The sequence below is a fragment of the Nyctereutes procyonoides genome, unplaced genomic scaffold, assembly GCF_905146905.1.
Source record: "Nyctereutes procyonoides isolate TBG_1078 unplaced genomic scaffold, NYPRO_anot_genome, whole genome shotgun sequence".
NCBI classification, from domain to species: Eukaryota; Metazoa; Chordata; class Mammalia; order Carnivora; family Canidae; genus Nyctereutes; species Nyctereutes procyonoides.
In genome coordinates this window covers 29109471-29125298 of record NW_026575046.1, presented here as the reverse complement: position 1 = coordinate 29125298, position 15828 = coordinate 29109471, and the positions used below count along the sequence as shown (strand labels likewise).

The 15828-nt window shown below is 56.7% G+C and overlaps 1 protein-coding gene across 2 annotated transcripts in view; it reads left to right on the top strand.

Moving 5' to 3' along the window:
* The window catches only part of CSF1R (colony stimulating factor 1 receptor), a 29931-nt gene extending 14151 nt beyond the window's left edge, over positions 1-15780 (top strand). Inside the window, exons 8-21 of one of the 2 annotated variants that reach the window (XM_055324767.1) lie at positions 137-257; positions 357-544; positions 2238-2353; positions 7673-7799; positions 7938-8042; positions 8526-8636; positions 9272-9434; positions 11439-11530; positions 11657-11754; positions 12797-12919; positions 13003-13114; positions 13685-13784; positions 14667-14775; positions 14872-15780. In XM_055324767.1, the coding sequence (XP_055180742.1) occupies positions 137-257; positions 357-544; positions 2238-2353; positions 7673-7799; positions 7938-8042; positions 8526-8636; positions 9272-9434; positions 11439-11530; positions 11657-11754; positions 12797-12919; positions 13003-13114; positions 13685-13784; positions 14667-14775; positions 14872-15018 (1712 nt within the window). In that variant the 3' untranslated portion in view covers positions 15019-15780. Of the gene's footprint in view, positions 1-136; positions 258-356; positions 545-2237; positions 2354-7672; positions 7800-7937; positions 8043-8525; positions 8637-9271; positions 9435-11438; positions 11531-11656; positions 11755-12796; positions 12920-13002; positions 13115-13684; positions 13785-14046; positions 14506-14666; positions 14776-14871 lie in introns of those variants that run through there. The other variant, XM_055324768.1, reaches the window with a different exon arrangement.
* The last annotated feature ends 48 nt before the right edge of the window (positions 15781-15828 follow it).

Here is a 15828-nt window from a genome sequence, read left to right as displayed (position 1 = left end):
GGGGAGTAAGGTCCCTGGGCTGCCTGTAGGTCCCTGGGGCTTGCAGATGGACGATGGAGGGAAAGCATCTCAGTGCAGGGGACTTGGGGCCTCTGGGGCTGATTGTTCCCTCGTCCACTCCTCTTTTTCTCCTCAGACCCCCCAGAGGTCAGGATCACATGGACCACTGTCAACGGCTCTGACGCACTGCTCTGTGAAGCCTCTGGGTATCCCCAGCCCAATGTGACATGGCTGCAGTGCAGAGGCCACACAGATAGGTAAGCGGCTCTGCTCACCTTCTTCACCCCAGGCCGAGGGGCTGAGGGGCCGAGGGACTGGGCATCCTGAAACTCTAAGCCACACTCTGCTCTTCTCAGATGTGATGAGGCCCAAGCACTGGTCCTAGAGGACTCCTACTCAGAGGTCCTGAGCCAGGAGCCCTTCCACAAGGTGATCGTCCACAGCCTGCTGGCCATGGGGACCATGGAACACAACATGACTTATGAGTGCAGGGCCCTCAACAGCGTGGGGAACAGCTCCCAGGCCTTCAGGTCCATGTCCATAGGTGAGCCCTCCCCCCTCCCAGGCCAGCGTGGGAGCTGGGCCCAAGAAACTGCCCCAGCCACAGGGAGCCAGGGGGCCGGAGCCGGAGGGCCAAAGTGTAGCAGATCCCAGCCCTACCGAGTTCCACCTCTCTGGGTCCGACTCCAGCCACCTCCTGAACAAAGGTCTCCTGAAGAGGCAGGTGGAGGAGTCCAGAACCCATAGGACTAGAAGCACGGGGGGCAGGGAGGAAGAGCGGAGGGCAGGAAGCCATGAGGTCCGGAGAGAAAGCAGCCTGAAGCGTGGCTTCACAAGTATGTATTTAGCATGAGCTGTGTGCCAGGCACTCAGGGATGCACAGGGGAACGGGGCATCCATGCAGCTTCGAGCACGGGGACAGAGACAGGCAACAAGTGGACACGGCCCAACCACACCTCAGGGCCAGCCCCCTCAGCCTCCTCCTTCCCTCTTAGACACTCTTCCCTCCAGATACAGTCTTGTTCATTCCGGGCCACGGTCCAGGGGGTGCTGATGGCTAGCCGGGCACTGACGCAGGCCGCGTCTGCTTAGAGGTAGGGGTCACTTTCCCTGTCACACAAGGGCTCCGGCTGTCTGAGTGTGAGTGAGAGGCCTGCAGCTGCAGAGACCCGCCGCACCTTCAGACTTCTGCCAACCAGGACTCAGCACCACTGTGTGCCTGGCCCTGGCAAGGCTCTCTGGGTGGACAGCGCAGGGCGAGCGTGTGCCCAGCTCAGCGGGGGCCTTGCGGGGGCCTCGGAGCAGCTGCGACTAGGCCCAGACTCCACACGCAGCTGCCTGCGGCTGCTCTGTCTCACTGCTGGGGGGTGTATGTGAACAAATCTAAACGGACGTTGCACTGACTTACGCTGTGCCAGGCGTCGTGCTGAGCACCTTACGGTCATTGTCTCAGCTCACACAAGCCTGGGAGGTGAGCACTATTTTCCTTCCCACCTGGGAGACGATGAACCAGAGGCTTAGGGAGAAGTCACAGACTCGACGTCACACACCTCTTATGAGGCAGAGGGGAAATTTGGCCTCAGACCCCCACACTATTGATCTGGGCAAGATGATGGACACTGTGTCCTTCAAACGTATTGAAAGAAGTAAGGTTATTGATCTGGGAAGAGGAGGCCCAGGGGCCATAAGCCAAGCTTTCAGACCCTCAGAAAGGCTGTGGTTCCAAGGGATGTTCGAGAAAGCAGTGGGGAAAATGCTGGGAGGGCAGATTACAGTCTAAGCGCTAGGTCTTTCTGTGTGAGCTGCCCGGAGGTGTGGGTGGTGAACGCCCATCCCTGGGGGTGGGGGTGGGTGGGAGTGTGTATGGTGTGCATGAGTGTGTGCATGCGTGGGCACTAGGCCAGCCTGCTGCAGAGGCTCCTTGTACTGGCAGGAGGGGGTACTGCAGTGACCTGAGGGCCTCCCCAGCCACAGAGGCTGTGACTCTGAGCAGGATTTGGGGCTGGGCGTGAGCAGAACTGGAGGGGCTGTCCTCCCTGCCCACGGCTGGCGGAAGGCCTATAGGAATACTCCCTGAGGCTCTGGGGCCTTCTGGGTGAGAAGACACTTTGTTCAGTCAACAGGCATTTACTGAGCACCTACTGTGTTCCAGGCAGTGCAGTGGCCTGATCTCAGTGGAGGCAGGAGGTCTTGGAGGCCCCCTCTGCCGGCTTACTCCTCTGCTCCACCCCTTCCAGGAGCCCACATCCAGCCTCCTGACGAGCCACTCTTCACGCCTGTGTTGGTCACCTGCATGTCCATCATGGTCTTGCTGCTTTTGCTGCTCTTGCTGCTTTTCTACAAATATAAGCAGGTGAGCCTGGGCAGAGCAATGGCGGGGGGAGGGCGCATCTGGGTACCAGAATGAGCCAGACCCTGGGACGGTGCCACCAGGTTGCGACAATCCACCCTGTAGCCCCCCTAAAAGCTCCCTCATTCTGTCAGCCATTCAGCCAACAGCTCTTTAGTGGGCACCAACTGTATGCTAACATGAGCAGCCGGGTGCTGAGTGAGCCAAAACTCAGAGCCTCTGAGGCTCTTCCCTCGAGGGGTTCACTGTCTAGAGCAAGAGGTGGTTGCCTGTCAAACAACCAGAAAAGGGAGGGTGAGGATTACAGAGCCAAGGATGCAGTGGGGAGAGGAATGGTGTTCCGGGCGAGCAGGAACAAGGGGGTCTGTCCCCGCTGGGGGATTCAAGCACACAGAGATGGCCTCACGGGGCCAGGTCTGTGTCTCACGTCCGGTGGTGGGCGGTCTAGTGGAGGAGGAAGGCTTGACCATCATCATCCCCTTCGTTAGTTACCGCTAATGGAAGTTGCCACGGACGGCACATTGACGTTTAGTGCACTGCCTGTCACTCTGAGCTCTCAGCCAGCGATGGCAATTTTAGGGACATTGTTGTGAAGCCTGTTACTTACTTCCTCTCACTGAATGTCCTCGACAATCACAGCGCGTGGATAGCATCGCTAAGCCCATTTTACAGAGTTGGAAGCTGAGATTCCGAGAGGTGGAGGCAGCTGCCCTAGTCTACGGCTGGTCGGTGGCAGAGGCTGGGTTTTAAGAAACCATGTTCCTAGTCATCATGTGAAACACTGAATCATCTTATCTTCCCCTCCCGACAAGCTGGAAGCAGGGACTGTCTGGCAGTCAGTATTTTATTTCATTTTTTTGGCAGTCAGTATTGTAGAGTTAAAGGCGCTGAGGGCTGGTGAGGTTGAAGAACCGGCTCAAAGGTCCCAAGTGCCTCCCACATTGGCAGCCTGAGGCCTCCTGCCACCCCGCCTCGCTGCCTTCCTACACAAAAGATGGTGTCCCCTGCAACAGTGGCTGAGGCCAGGTCAGAGCGGGATGGATGTCTTCCCCTAGTGGGGAAGGGAGACCGCTTGGAGAAGGTGGTTGTCATGAGTGGGACAGATCTTGGAGAATGCAGGGTGCAGCAGGGGGACGGTAAGGGATGGAAACGGTATCTCTGGGGGAGAGGGCAATGTGTACCCGGGGGAGGGTGGGGTGGGGGGGACCACCAAGGCAAGATTTAGAAATGGTGCCTAGAAGAGGAGGCAGGTTGGGGAGTCCAAGGAGTTGGGATCCATCCTGTAGGCTCAGAGCCATCAGTGGGTTCGAATAAGGGAGCAATGTGATTTAGGGTTAAATAACCCACATTGCGAGCCTCCTCTGGGCCTTCTCTTCTGCACCCCTGCCTTGGGGGTTTTAGTATGAGAAGAGGACTTAGTGTGGATGGGATGAGGGGGCCCATGGGGGTCCATGGGTTCAGCTCTCATGCTCATGCCAACACCCAGCCTGAAGAGGCAGCTTTGACCACAGCCTCCAAGAAGTGAAGCTGCCGGGTCAAGACTTGAAGGATCTGGGTCCCGCTCTGAAACTCTTATTTGCCGTGTGACCTTGGCTGACTCACTGCCCACTCCAGTCCTCGGTTTCCCCACCTGTACCATGGGACTGGTTACCAGTCTTCCTCCTCTGACACTCCAAGAGCCTACTGATAGTCTGGTTTAAGAGCCAGGGGTTGGGAGTTGGATGGATGTGGGTCTTGCCTCTGCCAGTCTCCAACTACGGTAACTCAGGGGAAGTTGGGGGTGTCTCTGTTTCTCCATCTGTGCAATGGGTTTAATAATGGTGGCTGCCCCACCAGGTTGTCATGAGGATTTAACAAGGGACTGCATGTAGGGGACTTAGCAAGGTTCTGGGCACAGACAGTGCTCAGGACAGAAGCTGCATGCCCTGTTCCAGGAGGAAGTGGCCTAGGGAACCCATGTTAGCTCATGCATCTTGGGATTGTAGGAGTGTCCCAGATTGGGCATCTCCTTGACCACACACCCACAGTGGTTGTTAGGCCCTGCTCGCCCACCTCTGTGGACAGGCCTTAACTCACTCCTGTGGCCACCTCTTCCTTCTCTGAGCAGCTCCAATTGTTACAAACTTCTTCCTTTTATGGAGCTGAAAACTGCCTCCCACTGCCCCCCCCCCCCCCCAGAACTGCCTCCTCAGCCCAGGACACTCCTGCAGAGATTCCAGAGTAGGGCCCAGTTCCCTCTCCAGCCCTTTCTACCTTGAGGTGCCCAGCTCCCCGGGCCAGCATTGGCTTGGGGACACCTTACCCTCTTCTCCATGGGACCATTTTTGGAACATGTGATCCCAGCCACCTTGTTTCCCATCCAGGAAATGTAACTGCCCCCCTGAACCAATCAATCTAAGGCCAAGAAAAGGAGGGCATCCCATGGGACAAAACCTCAAGGGGTCAAGATGGTCATGCTCTTGCCTCTAGGCCCTTCCGTCCAATTCCCCTCTGCTTTGCCCCATGGGGTTCTGAGCTTTGCCTCTGCACTGGGGACCCAGCCTGGCCCAGCCGCCCTGCCTGTGCCTGCAGTGAGGGGGGGGAAGGGTTGGTTCTGCCTCAGGCCTGAGTCATCACCTTTCTGGCCCCTAGAGAGACCACGGGGGTGGGGCTGGGGGTGGGGGGGGGGGAAAGGCAGGAGTCAGCAGGCTGGAAGGAGGAAGGAGGCAAGGAAGAAAAGATGAGGCAGGGAGGCAGGAAGGGTTGGGATCCTGGAGTCAGAACTGAGCTCTGGGGCCTGGAGGCCAACTGGGGCAGTACTGGAAGGTCCCCAGCGTTTCCAGTGGGAAGTGTTGAGGTCCTACCTTTTCCTAAGACAGAGAACATCCAGCAGCCCAGAACCGGCAGGCCTAGATGGGGAGGGTCACAGGGCATGGAGGCCGGCCTGTCCATCTCAGTCACTGAGGGGAAGTGGGGTGAGGCCTGGGCCTGGGCCTGTCCTACGGAGTAAGTGAGATGACGCACACCCAGTGTGCTGCCACAGGGGGTGCTCAGGGAGCACGCTGCCATTAGGGACAACTACTGCCATTAGGAAACCTGGCCCAGGTGGCCCGTCCCGACTTCCCTGGAAGGGCTCTCCGTCAGGCGGGCACCCCAAGGGAGAAGCCCTGGGCGGCCAAGGGCACAGAAGCCGAGCTGCAGGCTGCCTCCCAGGAAGGGGTCTGGATGCCAGAGGTGTGGAGGGGGAGGCGGGCGGGGGGGGGGGGGTGCGGGGGGGAGGTGCGTCTTCCTCCAGGTAGAGTCTGAGATTCAGAGACCTGAGATCCAGCCAGAGGACATCTTCCTCCTTGGAGCCCCCCCTTTCCCCAACACCCCTGCCTGGCTGGGGGCGGGGCAGCGCTGGGGAGGGGGCTGACTCAGCTGCAGGGGCCAGAAGGAGAAGTGGCGAGGAGGAAAAACAGCTCTGGCCACAGGAGCCCCTGGAGATGGAAGTGGCCTGGGGGAGGTCAGAGAGTCCCCCCCCCACCCCCTGCGGCTTTCTCTCCATGTTTTGAGCTGGGGAAGTCACCCCACAGGAGGCTGGAGTCCTCTGTGACTCGGGAGCCTCCTCCTTTGCGCCTGCTTCCGACTCTCCTCCCCAAACCGTGGCATGGATGTTAAGTTTGCCGGCAGGCTCCCTCCAGAGTCAGAACCCGGAAGTTCTTCCTTGTGTCTAACCACAGTCTCCTCTCCCAAACTGCCATCAGGAAGTTCTTCCCTACGGCTCTCTGGAGTCTTTTCTCTTCATCGGGTGCAACTTGCAGCCCCCGCCGGCTGCCTGCCTCCCCAACACCCATTCACGTACCCTTTAGCTCCCCCAGGCTGGGTGCCTGGAGAAGGAGCCCAGCTGCTAAGCACAGCCCAGCTGGTCCCTGTCCCCTGGGGCCAACCGGAAAGAGTGGGACTGCTGACCCAAGGCCTCAGTGTCCTCTACCATCCAAGCCCAGCTTCCACTTTCCCCCTAAAGTCCGTCTTCCATCAGCACTTCTCATGGGCACCCCCCCTGGCATGATGCCCCCAGGCAGCTGGGCTGTGCTTTTCCCTGGGCAGGAAAGGGAGGCAGCCATTCTCTTCCCAGATCTGGCTCTGGCCTCTCCCTCCTTCCTGCTTTACCAATATAAAGTCTGATGCCTCCCTCACTTCCATCCCACCCTCAAGGGCTCCTCGGTGCAGGTAGGAGGGAATCCACTCACCTATCCCAGTGCTCAAGATTTGCCGCCTCTGGAACAATCCCCACCTCCCTGCAGCCCACGGCAGCTTCCAGCCCCGCACACTGGCTAGGACTTTGCCCACTGCAGGCCTCTGCGTCTGCTACCTACTGAGCCTGCGACGGTCATCCGACCGGCTTCGCACCTCCTCAGGGGCCTTCCCTGACCTGCCCTCGGACCAGCACTCTCTAGCCCATTAGCCTGTTTTATTTTCTCCACAGCACTATACGAAAATGTCAGACATATACATTTGGTTGAGGTGAAGGCCTGTCTTAGCCCCTTGCATGCAAACTCCGTGGGGGCAGGGGCTTTATCTTCTTCGGGTCTGAGTCCATGGTGTCTGGCACTAATAGGAACCTGGTGAAATATTTGTCTGGAAATGTTATTCAGCCTTAAAAAGGAAAGAAATTCTGACACTCAGATGACCCTTGGAGACATTAGGCTCAGGGAAATAAGCCAGTCACAAAAGGACAAATACTGCACGATTCCAAATAAATGAGGTACCTAGAGTCGTCGGATTCAGGAGATAAGTGGCCAGGGGCTCAGGGGAGAGAGGAATGGAGAGTCGCTTAATGAGACGCTTAATGAGTCACTTAATGAGTTTTGCAAGATGAAAAGAATTCTGGAGACAAGTTGCACAAGAGTGTGAATGAACTAGTGAAGGGTCTACTCAGAACTGGTTGAGATGGTAAATTTTATGTTGTATGTAGCTTACCACAATTAAGAATAAAACCAGACAACATTTGGATGGGAGGATGGATGGATGAATGGGTAGAGCTCAAGATCTTCCCCTCCCTCCTGGCTCAGGAATTACCAAGTTGTCAGAGCTGCCAAGGCTCTCAGAGGTGACCCTGCCCACGCATTTCAATACAGGGATGGGGAAACACAGTCTTCCCGAAGGGAAGGTCACATGGTGAGGCCAATCCAGGCAGGGACAGGGCTCTCAGTGCCAGCCCCTCCCACCCGCATCTCAGGCCACCCCTGCCTCCTCCTGCCTGCCTTGGAACTGCCCACACCCCTGTTCTCGGGGGTCAGTGATGAGATCCCAGATCAGCCTGTGGGTCCAGCTGACATATGCCTCCCCTCTCCCCTGCAGAAGCCCAAGTACCAGGTGCGCTGGAAGATCATCGAGAGCTACGAGGGCAACAGTTACACGTTCATTGACCCCACCCAGCTGCCCTACAATGAGAAGTGGGAGTTTCCACGAAACAACCTGCAGTTTGGTGAGATGGGATCTCAGCACCCACCATGCCCTCCCGTCATGGTGCCAGCGTGCACTGCAGGGAGCCTGTGGGCCCCCAGATGAAGGGCCCTTTGTCGTCCAGGGCTCTAAGTAGGCTATGTGTGTGTGTGTGTCACAGGGAAGACTCTCGGAGCTGGTGCCTTTGGGAAGGTGGTAGAGGCCACAGCCTTTGGTTTGGGCAAGGAGGATGCTGTCCTAAAGGTGGCTGTGAAGATGCTGAAGTGTGAGTGAGGGGCAGGGGCTTCGGAAATTTGGGGGAGTGAGGAGAAGGTGGGTATGTTAGGGGAGGGCCTGCCCTGGCCTCACAAGAGGCACCACCCTATCAGAGCCTGGGGGACAGGGCCTGAGATTGGGGGCAAGGACTCTTGGCCTCTTTTGTGAGCTCCAGCCTCCCGCTAACTCCTGGGTCAGGAGAGGCTTCTGATGGAGCCTGAAAGAGGCCAGGCACACAGAGGCCACCCTGGGCCATGGTCTGGCCACAGCTTGGTTTTCTGCCACTTAAGAGCAGTTCAGGGATGAGCCAACTCTCTTCTCTCCCTAACTGCCATCTGTGTGTCTGCATTTTTCCTTTTCCCTTTTTTGGCCACTAATCACTTTGGGGCACTGGGTGCACCTGCTTGCTCTCCTGGGTGTCTCCCATCTGTCTGTGTGACTCTCTATGTCCTGCTTTCTCCCGATCTATGGGACCTGTGGTTCCATCTTCCAGCCACAGCTCACGCAGACGAGAAAGAGGCCCTCATGTCGGAACTGAAGATCATGAGTCACCTGGGCCAGCACGAGAACATAGTCAACCTTCTGGGAGCCTGTACCCATGGAGGTGAGGGGTCCTGGCAGGCAGTGGAGCCCATGGTCTTGGAGCCTCTTGAGTGTCTCAGGGCCCAGGGCCACCTCACTCCATCCTCTCCTTCCCATCTCCTCCAAGTGATTGTAGGATTTCTATAGACCTCAGAGTTCCTCAAATTCCTGGACCAGGTGCCTGGATTGGTCAGAAGCTGTTTATGACAGATTGACAGTTCTGTGTGCTCTGATCAGTGGTTCTGACCTTGGTGGGTGTCTGAGTCAGCCAGAGAGGGGATAGAGTGCAGATCCTTAGAGTGCAGAAAGTCTGATTCTGGGGATCTAGAGTGAAGCTCCCATCTAAAGACACTTGGACACTCACCACTGATGGGCCTCAGGGCCTGTCAGGACTCTCGGTCTCTCCCTTCCTCTTCCAGAGCAACCTTGACCCATATGGAACTACCATAGACTTCCTTTGAAGAAAGAATTCTTCAGCTACAGTTTTTGAGATCCTCTGCTTTAGACAGATGGGATTACTGAGGTGCAGAGAGCAGAAAAAGCTGTTCACAGACAGGATTAGAATCTAGGGCTCCCGAGTCCCATTCCAGGGGGCCATGTTGCCCCACCTCATATTCCTGTCCACGTGCCCTTACCCCACTTTCTTGGCTGCTCTAGGCCCGGTTCTGGTCATCACCGAGTACTGTTGCTATGGTGACCTGCTCAACTTTCTGCGAAGGAAGGCTGAGGCCATGCTGGGACCCAGTCTGAGTGTGGGCCAGGACCCCGGGGCAGGTGCTGGCTACAAGAACATCCACCTGGAGAAGAAATATGTCCGCAGGTAAGATCCTGGCAAAGGACAGGAGCAGGGGTAAGCCCTGGGGGTGGCCGTAAAGCTAACTCAGGCTTAGGTGGCTGTGTGGCCTTCGCATTCCTATCTCTGCCATGGGGAGAAGTCACCCCAGCTTATATGGGCCAACTCAGCTTTTCTACTACTTATTCCTATCATCCAACAAATACTTGGGCATCTACTATGTTCTAGGAGTATTGAGGGCAAAGATGTGCAGCTCAGAGTCTGGTGGAGACAGGCATTAATAAAATCATCACTTTAATGTATATAAAAGATCAAACAAGATCCATTCAGGGCTCTGGGCAGAGATGGGCAGATCTTGGGGGCAACTGCCCTATTTCTCCCATACTGTCAGGGGCTGATGCTGTCAGGGGCTGGCTGCACAGCACCTGGACAGAGTCTGCTGGTTGTTGGGTGAGAAGGGGCAAAACAATGTGACTGTGGCCAGGTCCCTGATCTACTTGGGCCTCAGTTTCCCTGGGGTGAGCTATCAGGGGGTTGAACCTCTCAGAGTCTTTCCTACTCTGTTATCCTATGATGCTGTGATTCCTGGAAGCCACCCAGACGCAGATGGACAAAGCCACATGGGGAAGCAGAGAGAGGAAGTGGCCAGTTCCCTGTCACACATGACTCAGGGGCAGAGGCGGAGCCTGGGCTAGAACTCTGTTCCCTGGACTCCTGGTCCAGTACTCACCTGAGCCCACACCGCTGTCCTGAAGTCTCAGTCTTGGGGCATGTGGGGCCTCAGGGTCAGGCTGCTGAGACAGGAGCAGAACGAGAAGGGTATACATTGGGTTCCTAACTTAGCCACTGTCAGCTGCCAAGCCTGGGGAGGCGAAAGGGGAAGGAGGCCATTTCATTCCACCCAGTATCCTCGAATATGAGGGCTGGCAGGATCTGCTTCCTCTTCTATTCTCTGTTGTCCCTCTGAGAGGGCAGCTCACGCCGGGCCCCTGCAGGCTGGAACCTCAGGCCAGGTCAAATCAAAATGAGAACTAAAGTAAAGTATTAACTTCTTATCTTCAAACATACAGGTGGGGAAAGTGCTCAGTGGAGCAACTTCAAGGGCAAATGGCATGTGAACCAATCTTGCCAGTGGGTTCCCAGGCCACATTAATGGAAGTATAGTTTCTAAACCAAGGGAGGGGATGGCTTTGCCATGGTCACAGCATAAATAAGACACTCCCTTCTCTTTCTGGGAACACTAGAGTATGGGTATTGTACAAGGTGCACATCTTCATCACAGAGGGAACAGGAGGGGGTGGAGAGAGTCCAGAAATCATACCTAGTTGGAATATTAGAAGCAGTAGTGACTATTCAATCTAAAGAAGTGCTTTCTTCAACTGCCAACTCAAAGCATGAGCTCATAGGCGTCACCTGAGACCGTTAGAAATGTAGGAGCTCAGGACACCAGACCTGCTGAGTAATAAGATCGCTATTCATAGGCTCACAAATTAGTTGTGGCCTCAACTCAGGCTGCACCCTGGAATCACCTGGCCAGATTTCAAAGTGTGAATGACTGGGTTTTGCCCCTAGTTTTGGAGGTGGTCTGGGCACAGGGAGAGTTGACAACTCCCCAGGTGGGTGAGAGACACTGTCCAGACAGAGAAGGCTCAAAGAAGGGGCCCTAGAATATGCTCAAATGCCTGCAGAGCTGTTATGGGGAAAGGGAGCTTAATTGTCTATGGCCTTTGAGCAAGAACCAGCGGGAGGAAAATCCCAGGGGGCAGACCGGCATGAGGGACAGTGAAGAGCTTTCTAGCAGGCAGAGAGCTGCCCAGCGATAGAACAAATTGTCAGCTTCCTCATGGAAGGCCAAGCAGAGATCAATGATTACTCACACAGAACGTGGCATGGGATTCCCGGTCAGAAAAGGATGTTCAAGTTGACCTTGAGGTCACTGTCCTTCCCTGCCCATTGGTGAGGCCAAGGCCTGAGCTGAGTGGTGTAGCAATAAGAACTCACCTGCCATCCCCAACCCTTTCTCCTGTACAGGGACAGCGGCTTCTCCAGCCAGGGTGTAGACACCTACGTGGAGATGAGGCCTGTCTCTACTTCTTCGTCAAACGACTCCTTTTCTGAACAAAGTGAGGAGGTGCTGGGCTGCAGGGTGGGGTGGGGGTGGGGTTGCTGTGCAGAGAGGGGCTGCTGGGGTCTGGGCAGGGAGGGGCAGGTGTGTGATGGGGCTGCCGTGACATCTCTCCCCACACCAGACCTGGACAAAGAGGATGGGCGACCACTAGAGCTGCGGGACCTGCTCCATTTCTCGAGCCAGGTGGCTCAGGGCATGGCCTTCCTTGCATCCAAGAACGTGAGTCATAAACTGGGTCTGAGCATGATCACGTTGGGCAGGGGGGATGGCTGAACCTCTCCCCCACCCCTACCCCCATGAGGCTGGATGACTGAGGATGAAGGGGAGGAAAGGGGAGCATGTGATGGAGCCAAGGAGGAGCCTGAGTGCCAGAGAGCAAGTGGGCAGTGGCCACACAGCCTCTAGGAGTGAGTGGGAGAAAACTGTGCCTGCGAGTTCCTCCTCCGCAGGACAGGGAGAGCCCCAGCCTGAGTAGCCCCGTTTCCCTGGTGTGCAGCAGGCTGCAGAGGACCGCATTTCCAAGAACAGGCTTCATTCCTTGGTTTGGGTCAACAGTGTGAACAGGACAACCCATGTGTCCCCTTGTGAAGCACACGGTCACGTGGGGCTGATGAAGGGAACTCCCTGAGTTGTTGTGAGAGTATGAGAAGGTGTTGTGAGGGTATGTGTACAACACACTCAACCCAAGAAGTGCCCAGTGAGTGGGAGCTGTGACCGTCCTCCTTACAGCAGATCTGGGAGTCCAGAGTTTGATTATTGGCTCTGCCATTTGCTGTGCGACTTTGAGCAACTATTGCGATTCTCTGAGCCTCAGTTTCTACATCTATAAAAATGGGCATAGTCACAGGGTTATAATGTGGGTTGATGCTTAGAGAAGAGCCTGGCTTGGTAGAGCTCTAGAGGTGGCAGGTGCTGTTGTTAGTAACCAGCGAGGGGGGCAGAGGCTGTTCCCAGTGCCAGGGCTCACTACTTCTGTGCCCTAGCAGATTGCTTAGCTCCAAGTCAAGACCTGGTGCTCAGGGCCAGAGGGCCACAGCAATTGGTGGTTTTTAAATACTAAACTATCTGACAGCATTAAATTTCCTCCCACCTGGGTCTCAGTAGAAGGTAGGGACAGGAGCCAGAATAGAGGACCATGACAGATGCCCACCCCCTCAATGAGGAGCCCAAGGCCTTCTGGGGCCCTGGCTGGTCCCCCCCCAGCACCTCAGGCTCAAGTAGGGGAGGGGCTGAGACTAACCCTGCAAGCGCTTCCCTTCAGTGCATCCACCGGGACGTGGCAGCCCGAAATGTCCTGCTGACCAGTGGGCGTGTGGCCAAGATTGGGGACTTTGGGCTGGCCAGGGACATCATGAATGACTCCAACTACATCGTCAAAGGCAATGTGAGTGCGGGGATGTGAGGGTGGGCCAGGCTGGGGAGCGGGGGTGAGCCAGGGTCCGAGATGACTGGTGTCTGCTGTGCCAGGCCCGCCTGCCTGTGAAGTGGATGGCTCCAGAGAGCATCTTTGACTGTGTCTACACGGTTCAGAGTGACGTCTGGTCCTACGGCATCCTGCTCTGGGAAATCTTCTCACTCGGTAAGCCGCTGGCCCAGTGCAGGATCGGCCTGGGGCTGACTCGTGTTGTTACCATGGTGTCCGATACCTCATGGAGGATGCCACTCAAGGATACCTGGTGCCCAGGGCAAAGGCTGATGGGAGTGAAATGATGGGCAAAGAGTCTGAAAACCAAGCAGTGCAGCTCCCGTGAGGGCTCAGCAGAAGCTCCACGCCACCGGGCATCCTGTCCAACTTGTTCCCTCACTTGCCTGCCCATGCAGTTGCCACTTCCTCGATGCAGTTTTCTCTTGTAATGTGCCTATCTTGCTTTTGGAGCACTAGGCCCAGGGACTTGGGCTAAGCCCTTCAACAAGCTCCTCTAACAACTTATTCCAAAGCCTGTGCTGGAATTCTGGGTGTAACGAACGAGGCCTGCGAGGGCTGCCTGCAAGGGCTGCCTGCGAGGGCTGCGTGGTGAAAACCCCCCAGTTCTGTTGAAGCCTACGGCCTTTGTAATGCGCACCCCAGCCTTCCCAAGATGTATGTGGGTGTGGGGCAGATGAAGGTGAGCACTGAGCATGGTCTCCTACGCGATCTTGGCCTTTGCAGGGCTGAACCCCTACCCTGGCATCCTGGTGAACAGCAAGTTCTATAAACTAGTGAAGGATGGATACCAAATGGCCCAGCCTGCATTCGCCCCCAAGAACATGTAAGTGAGGGACCCCAGGGAGGAAAGAAGATACCCCAGGCTTTGGCTGAAGGAGCTAGAAGTGCACCTGGTCCCAGTCTCCCTGTCGGGTGGTCCAGGGCCAGGCTTTACCTCCCCCACAGTGGGCCAAACCAAACCTGTTTCAGAGCGAGTTCAGGGTTTGCACTGGTTTCCCAGGTAGCCTAGAGGGTGTTCTCAGAGGTCCCCTAACTGGGACTGGTTACACAAATGATTTTTAAATCACTCTTATCATGACCTCAAGGCGGGCTCCTGTCATTTCTTCTGTCCTGGCAAGCCGTAGTGTCAGCCAGCCTTTCACTGCACAGCCTGCAGCCACTGCGGCCTCTCCACTGCCTCAGCACAGCTGGCCCACCAGGAGCTGCTGACCCCCCACCGCACCGCGGCCTCTGCACAGGCCTGCCGGCCATGAATCGACCCACTGCACTCCTCCCTGGCCACTCAGCACAGCCGCTCCCCGTGCCCCAGCGGGTTCACCAGCCCCGAGCCCCTGCAGCCCGCCTGCCCTTAAGTCTCCCGTTAGTCAGCCACTTACTCATCTCTCAGCCCAGCCCTCAAACCTACCTGCCGGCAGCAAGAGCGCCCCTTCTTAGCTCTGGGAGCTTGGGCAAGAGAACACCTCTGAGCTTTTTCTCCTTTCAGTTGTCAAATGGGCGTGAAATAAATACCTCCCAAGGGCTACTGGGGAGATTAAGATAATGCATGTCAAGGGCTTGGCACAGGTCTTGTGTCAGGCCCGTTGTCACTAGGTTTCAGGACCTCTGCTGGGCAAGACTGCAAGGTGTGGGGTGTGTGTGTGTGCCCTCTTGCCGCGCACAGCTGTGTCACGATCCCCAGACCCATAAGCAGTTCCTGTCCCATCAGATACAGCGTCATGCAGGCCTGCTGGGCCCTGGAGCCCACCCGAAGACCCACCTTCCAGCAGATCTGCTCCCTCCTCCAGGAGCAGGCCCAAGCAGACAGGAGAGAGCCAGTGAGTGGGGCCAGCCTCAGGGTGGGTGGGTGGTTCCAGCAGGCCAGGCTGGGCCTGAACCATCAGGACTGACCACCCCTGGCCTCTCCAACCCAGGACTACACCAATCTGCCAAGCAGCAGCAGTGGCAGTGGCAGCAGTAGTGAGCCAGAGGAGGAGAGCTCTAGCGAGCACCTGGCCTGCTGTGAACAGGGGGATATTGCCCAGCCCCTGCTGCAGCCCAACAACTACCAGTTCTGCTGAGGAGACGACCGGGAAGCACTGCTTTTCCCTTCCTCCAAGCTTCAACTCCACTGTGGATGGGGCACCACGGCGGGGAGCCTACGGACTCTGCCCTTGGTCATTTCACTCAACAGCTCGGCCCAGCTCTGAATCTCAGGAATGTGAGATCCATAGGAGTTTGGGAAGAACCCTTCCGGGACCTGGGCCGTCACTGCCAGTCAGGGGCTAGGGCTGAGCCCCCCGCCCACTGTTCTCAATGCTATGGCCTCATGCTTGCTATGCCAAAGGGGAGAACCCCCAGCTCACCCTCTTAACCTTGTTCCCACTCCCAGGAACCCCCTTCCCTACTCTCCCTCTTATCTCATTGGAAACGGACCGGTTTTGTGCCTATCAACGTTGGGAAAACCAGGCTTCTTGGGCTTTGTCAGAGTAGGACGCCCCCTGCAGCCGAGTGCAATGGCAAGAGCAGAAGGGTGCTCAGAGACTGTGCCTGGCCCGGGCACCTCAGAGCAGGGTGGCTCCTAGGAATGAACTGGACCTTCTAGTCCGCGCCCTCTAACCTGGTCTCTACAGCCCCACTCGCTCCGGATCTGGTCGCTACAATGAGCCAGGTGGCAGCTAAAAGTTCGGGGTTCTGACCAGTCCCCGGTCATTCTGAGCTGGAAGGCAGGGGCCCGTGTGGCTGGCCACACCAAGCAAGCAGCATGCACTCCAAGCTGACTCCCCGTAACTAACAGTTGCCCTGCGGGATGTCTCAGTCATTAAACTAACAGCATTAACACAGCTGGCCTCCAGTTCTCTGTGTCCCTGGGGGGCCTGTGGATTCCCCAG